This window comes from Brachyistius frenatus, unplaced genomic scaffold (genome assembly GCF_029030835.1).
Source record: "Brachyistius frenatus isolate BFR_SWC_R1_liver_20210118 unplaced genomic scaffold, ASM2903083v1 Contig_164, whole genome shotgun sequence".
In the NCBI taxonomy this organism is placed as follows: domain Eukaryota; kingdom Metazoa; phylum Chordata; class Actinopteri; family Embiotocidae; genus Brachyistius; species Brachyistius frenatus.
In genome coordinates this window covers 275,835-282,500 of record NW_027210763.1, presented here as the reverse complement: position 1 = coordinate 282,500, position 6,666 = coordinate 275,835, and the positions used below count along the sequence as shown (strand labels likewise).

General features: G+C 42.3%; 1 protein-coding gene across 1 annotated transcript in view; it reads left to right on the top strand.

Annotated features, from left to right (window-relative positions):
- n4bp1 (nedd4 binding protein 1) overlaps positions 1-5,819 on the top strand; it is an 18,232-nt gene extending 12,413 nt beyond the window's left edge. The window contains exons 8-12 of the mRNA XM_069716894.1: positions 1,341-1,471; positions 1,744-1,840; positions 2,359-2,466; positions 3,463-3,564; positions 3,685-5,819. Of these exons, the coding sequence (XP_069572995.1) occupies positions 1,341-1,471; positions 1,744-1,840; positions 2,359-2,466; positions 3,463-3,564; positions 3,685-4,033 (787 nt within the window). The 3' untranslated portion in view covers positions 4,034-5,819. The remainder of the gene's footprint in view (positions 1-1,340; positions 1,472-1,743; positions 1,841-2,358; positions 2,467-3,462; positions 3,565-3,684) is intronic.
- The last annotated feature ends 847 nt before the right edge of the window (positions 5,820-6,666 follow it).

Genomic DNA, 6,666 nt, shown 5'->3' with positions numbered 1-6,666 from the left:
ATTTTAATATCTAGCGAAGTCAGTTTGTGTACGAAGCACATTTAAACACAACAAAAGATAAACAAAGTGCTGTAATGAAGCCATTAAAAACCACGCAAGTTATTAAAAAGAAGTTAAAAACAATATTAAACCAAAAAGATTGTAAATGTGAGCAGCAATTAAACACTCAGGAAATAATAGAATTGAAATGAAGTGATCTGCCTGATCTGAAAATGACAGTTTGAATAAATTAAAGTTGTGAAGTCCATTTAAGCACTTGTACACAAACAACCTGAAGATGAACTCGGGTCAGACGCTCGAGTCTCGGCCGTCATGATGGACAAAGTTTTCTGAAAGAAAAACTCCAGTTCTTCCAGCTGCAGCTCCGGACGTCCCGTGAAAGCTTGTTTTGTTTTGTTGTGGTCAGACCGGATTTTAGGGGCGCAGCAGCAGCTGATTAATGGCAGGTTGTTGTTGTTGTTGTTGTTCTTTTATTTTGTGTATATTTTATAGAAAACTCAACAAAATGCAATTAAAGAAAAGCTAAAATATCAGTACTTGAAATAGAAGAAAGTTGCAACTTAGAAAAACAACAACAACAACAACGGACAAACAGCAAAAACAGAGGGCAGTTTTTTTTTCAGCAGCTTCCTGCTCGCCGCGGCGGCTCTCGGGGAGTTTTTCTCATCTCCGCCGCAGCTCATTGTTCGGGTTGCCGTGCGGTTTTGTGTCCCGGCTACACACTTGTTGTGTCTGACGTGTGCACACAGGTCGTGCACGTCACCGCCGACGATCTGGGTCAGCCGCCGGTGCGAGTTGCGTTTTGTTTGTGTGTGTTTGGAGGTTTGTTTTTCCAAGTTTGTAAATTACTTCTGTTGCTTCTGGAAGAAGTTTTTATCTGAAATATTCAGCCCCTCGCATCATTTTAACTTGAATAGATTTCCGTATTCGGAGCCGTAATTTATTTGCTCAGTTATGTATTTATTTATTTTTTCTGTAAATATTTCATGTTGTTTTTCTGACTCCATAATTCACCTGCTAAATCTGAATTAAATCACTCGCTGTCAACATAAAAGGAGAATTTTTCTTCCTTCGAATTGAGATGAAAATTCTCTCTTTGCAGTTTTTGAATTTAAACATTCAGTTTCAGTAAGTTTTTCTTTAGTTTTTTTGGTCTTGTTTTACATGATACAGAAAGAAACGCAAATTAGAAATCAAATCAAAAATGTTTTTTCTACCTGGACCACATTTATGTCTTTTTATATAATGTTTCATCACACAAACAGTCACGGTTTGCTGTAGTTCAGTCCACATCTCACTGTGTCTCCTCTTCCTCCTCCTCCTCCTCTTCCTCTCTCCAGTCACGGCCTCAACCGGTTCTTCTCCTGCCGCGGCATCGCTCTGGCCGTGGAGACGTTCTGGAGGCGGGGTCACCGGGAGATCACGGTGTTCGTCCCTCAGTGGCGTCAGAAGAGAGACCGACTCACGACGGGTACGTGAACGTAAAGTGACCGTCGCCGCGTTGTGTCCGACGGTCTGTCCGACGACCTTCCTGCTGCCGCGGGACGACGTCGAACGTGACGACGCTGATCTGATAGGTTGCTATAAGTGATTGACAGGTTGGCTCATCCAATCACCTGCCGAGTTATTTTCCAAACGGTCTCCGGGTGACTTTTCTCCGGCGGTTGTGTGAACCGACGTGTGTGTGAGGTCTCTTCCTCTGTTTGACCTCGTAACACCAACAGACCTGTTCTCTGACTACAGAGCAGCATTTCCTGAACCAGCTGGAGGACCTGCGGCTGCTTTCCTTCACGCCCTCCAGAGAAGTGTGCGGGCAGCGCATCTCGTCGCACGACGACAGGTAAAACAAGCGGAAACCTTTTGATGGAATCCGATTTTATTTCTGAGGAGTTTAATGCTTCATATGTTGTGAGAGTTTCAGTCGTCGACCGGCAGGTGATTAAACTGCTCTTTTTTAAAACAATTTGGGGACATTTTGGTGTGTGTGTGTAGCTCACTGACTGCAGGACAGATAAATAGATGGTATGTTATGACCTAAAAGTTGTTTTTATTTTGGGGCAAATTTTGCAGGAATTCGAAAAAATTGCAAGTCGCAAAAAAGAAAAAAAAAAATTCTAATTTGTTTTGGAGATGAGATGAGATGAGATGAGATGAGATGAGATGAGATGAGATGAGATGAGATGAGATGAGATGAGTAAACGAGGTCATCGTTTTGTACCAAGTCGTGCTGACTCAGCACCTCAGCTGTTCCTTGGACTTTATGGATTCCCCTTCAGCAGCCCGAGCTGGGAACGAGCTTTTGACCTTTGAACTCTGGGAAAATCCTGCTCCACACCCTCTCTCTCTTCTTCTTCTCAGGTTCCTGCTCCACCTCGCCGAGAAAACAGACGGCATCATCGTAACCAACGACAACCTGAGGGACTTCGTCAACACCTCCGACACCTGGCGGAAGATCATCCAGGAGAGGTGAGCGTGTTTTTTTGTGTTGTTTTTTTTTTAATGTGAAACGTTCACACGGCGTCAGGCGGGAAAGTCCGGAGCGGCAGCTGGAGGACAAACTGTCACTCAGCTTCTATTTACAGACGCTTTATTTACATTTAGTGTCGAAAGAAGAAACTGAACCCGAAGAGCAAAATTAATGTCAATAAGAAAAGTTTTTCCACCCAAAATGCTAATGTAAAGGTTGATTTTTGTTGAAACGTATTCAAAACTCCTAACACAATAAAAATGTTGAGACACTTCGCTTTTCTTTTTTTAAGTTTGTTCTTTTAGATTTTTGTTTTTTTTTTACATGGAAAATGACAGAACTCTTAGACGTTTCTTTACCTTATTGTTATGCTTATGTGCTCTCGTTCACATAATAACATATTTATGACACAAATAGATTAAAAAAATGTTAAAAATTACATAAATGTCCAAAATATTAGATTTCATGTCGATCAATGATAACGAAGAATGTTTGCAAGTTTTGATAACCGTAAGTCTTTTAAAATGTGGATTAATCAGCTCCATGTCTGATGTGTGAGCTGCTGGCGCCCTCTGCTGGTTGTTTTTAAAACTGGAAACTACTTAGTTTTGTATTTTCAAACACGCTCCACGCCGTTAAACCTCACCAGCACATTTTGTTTTCAAGAATTTAATCATATATCGTCATTTTCAGGGAAGCCGTGATTTAATATCGACGTCAGCTTATGAACTATTGTTAACCTCGCTCTTTTTTTTCTTCCTTAAGAAAACTCATATATTGCAACTGTTGCTTGAAAACTGCAGCAGCTAAAACCCTTTCTCTATTCCCTTTATCATTTTTACCAAACTGAAACAGCTTTTCTTGAAAAAACCTGATTTTAAAAAACTGGCTATAAACTAAATTTGTCGTCTTTAAACGTGTTAATTCTCTGCAGGGAATTAGAAGTGATGTTCTTTTAAACACGAGTCCCGTCTGTCTTTGTCTGCGACCGGCAGGTTGCTTCAGTTTACGTTCGTGGAGGACCACTTCATGATCCCCGACGACCCTCTGGGGAAACACGGACCTCACCTTGACATCTTCCTGCGTAAAAACAACAGGTGTGTTTTTCTCAGAACTCGTGAATGAATTTAGGCGCCAAAAAAAGAAAAGCTGACGATCTCCGTCCTTTTTGGGACTTCTTGTTTTCGTCCAATCACGTGTCTGTCTCCTCCCATCAGGCGAGCTCCGCCCACTCCCCCCCCTCTGAGACCCCCCGACTTCCGGCCGTCCTCCCAGCAGCAGCCCGTCTTCGTCCAGGCGCTGCACTCGGCTCTCCGCGCCCCCGCCTCCCTGCTGCCCCCCACCACGCACTGGCCGCACTCCGGCCCGCCCGAGTGGCACCCGCCCCGCCGCTCGCCGTCGCCCTCGCCCTCGCCGCCCCCTCAGCGGTCGCCGGGGGAGACGTCGGAGCTGAAGCGGAAGCTGTACGACATCTTCCCCGACCAGAAGCAGCGGATCGACCGCATCCTCAGCGACAACCCGTACATGAGGGACCTGAACGCCCTGTCGGGGCTCCTGCTGGGATGAACTCGCCCACGTCGGCATCACAATAATTTATTTGACCTCCCGGCTAAAGATCGAGCATCTCTTCTTCTTTTTTCTTTTTTTTTTTCGGGGATCTTTTGCTTTCACATCGATGAAGACGAGCTTCACAGAACCGGATCGTCTGAACTCAGCCGGTAATAAATCACTGCAACTCCCCGACCAGAGTCTCGAGTTTCCATGAACGTGGGTCCAGCGACTCGCGTCGCTAAAACACCGGCAGGTTCTGCATGTTGTCCTCTTTTCGGTTTTTCTTGCTTCTGCGCTTCTTCTGTTCGTCCGGGCGGAAAGAAAAACAACCGGTTCGCCGAACTCGGACGTCGGTCGACAGTTCGATCCGTTTGGAGTCTTCGAACAACCGGAGAGAGTTAAGAGCTTCGTTTTCATTCCAGTGTTTTTTGTCGGAGAGTCCGGAGGAGATCGTTAGCTTCAGCGTTGTTAAAGGTCCTCTATCTCACAGCTTTCCTGTCGTTTCATGTGCAGTTTTAAGAGGATATTGTTTTGTTAATTTAAGTACCGAAAAATCGGAGCTTCTCTCTCGTTAGCCTTCATCATGCGTGTTTTCTTCCACATAAACATTTGGACCGTGTGCTTGCTCCGAGTGTGGATATATATAAATATATATATATGTGTATATATACATACACACGACATGAGCGTGACTCTGTGACATCACAAACCTCCCGACTGAGCGTTTTTGACACTTTGACAGTATTTCTACCACCGAGACCTGATTTATAATCCAAGAAGAAGCGGACATCTGAATTTCTACGATACAGGACCTTTAACATTCAACAGAAATCTCCCATCAGATCTGTAGTTGTTTGGCAAACAAGCAGGAAATCACATATAATCCTGACCGCATTAAGGAAACACTTTGAGGGGTTTTTTGACGGGTCGTTTTATTTAAGATGCAGCGAACTGTGTGCACTTCAGTTATTAATCTATTTCTTAAATGAGTCCGCCCGTTTCCATCTCCTGGTTTAATTCAGCGCTGATTCTCCTCACAAAGGTTGTAAACTGTGTTTTTAGTCCATCAAAAGTTTTTGTTTGTTATTTTCTGATGGTTTCCCACTGCAGTGAATTTTGACCACACGCTGTCCTTCACTAATCTTGTTTTTCTGTCGCTGCTAGTTTTCTGGACGATCTCTGAGGTTTGAAACCTGCTGCTCTGATTCTGTCTCCGTCGACGACACTTCGATGTTTTGGGTCACTGACCGACTTTTGTGTCTCGAAAGTTCTGCATCGGCATTTTGTTTTTGTTTTGTTCCGAGATGCTTCGTGAGTTCCGACGGGAACAAACACTTTCGATTTGGTGGAGTTCAGTTTGAAATCGCGAAGATTTTCATTTGTAATTAATGTTTCATAGCTAAAAATTCAATGCACTGAACATAAGAAACAGTGCGGTGAGTAAAAACAAGGTTTCACTGATTTTGTTTATTATTATTTTTTTATCCCTGCAGCCTGCATATTTCATGTGCATCTGAGTTTTGTAAAATACAAACACTTTCATCTCCTTGTAAGAAAAGAATTTCTGCACAAACACTTGACAAAAGTGTCACGAGAAAAAAAAACAACCTCTGTTTCGTTCGTACTTGCTGTCGTTGTCGTACGGATTACTGAAGGATTTCTTTTCTTGTATTATAATTATTTTGTGTATATTGATTTATTTCTTCTTTTTTTTTGTAAATAGGAGCATTTTTTTTGGCTACGGTGCACATATGGTTTTATGTATGTGGAAAAACAAAATAAATGCAGCGTTCCCCAAGAAGGATTTTTTTTTTCTTAGCTTTTTTTTTTTTTTTTTTTGCAGTGTTAACCGTTTATATCCTCCTGTTCTAACTTATTTTTTTACTTTAAGTAATTTTTGATCACTGTGATCCAAAACATTTCCATCAAGCCTTAAAACAGTTCAACATTTTGGGGAAACACACTTCACTACTTTTTGCTGCGAGTTAATTAGGAAGCTCAAAAACAGTCTTGTCTGTTCGCTGAAGTTATTTTCTCTTGCCAAGAATTAATGTGGAACATAACACAAAGTAAAACTGCAATGTGATGCTACATTTTAATTAGCGAGCTTCAGAGGAGCTGGTTGATGGATTTAATCGCCTTTTTTATTGCCGTTTTGTGCTAAGCTAAGCTAAACTAGCTAGATGCTGACTGTAGCTTCATATTTAGCACCTTGAATTTCCCAAAACTGCAGAACTATTCCTTTAATTGTAAAGTTTGAGCAGGTAGGCGTGTATCCCGGAGGGTTGCTGGTGGCTGTGAATGTGGACTTTAATATGGAGTCGTGGTGTTTCTAGAATGGCCTATGTTTTGTTTTAGTTTTTTTCTGTGAGCTTTATCGCCATCTACTGGATTTGGTTTTCGGATCGGCTCCAAAATTGTGTAGCTCACTCTTTGGTCCAATCTGCACCTTTCCACCAAATTTTATAACAATCGTGCCGGTAGTTTTTCCGTGATTCCTGCTGATTTTAATTTTTCTTTTAAAGAGCAAACTGCACCAAACACACAACACTCCTCTGCAGTGGGCGGTTTTTTTCTCTCACTTGTATTTTGGCAATGGACATAAAACTTGGTGTCATGTGTTGAGCAAAGAATACAGAAACATTCAC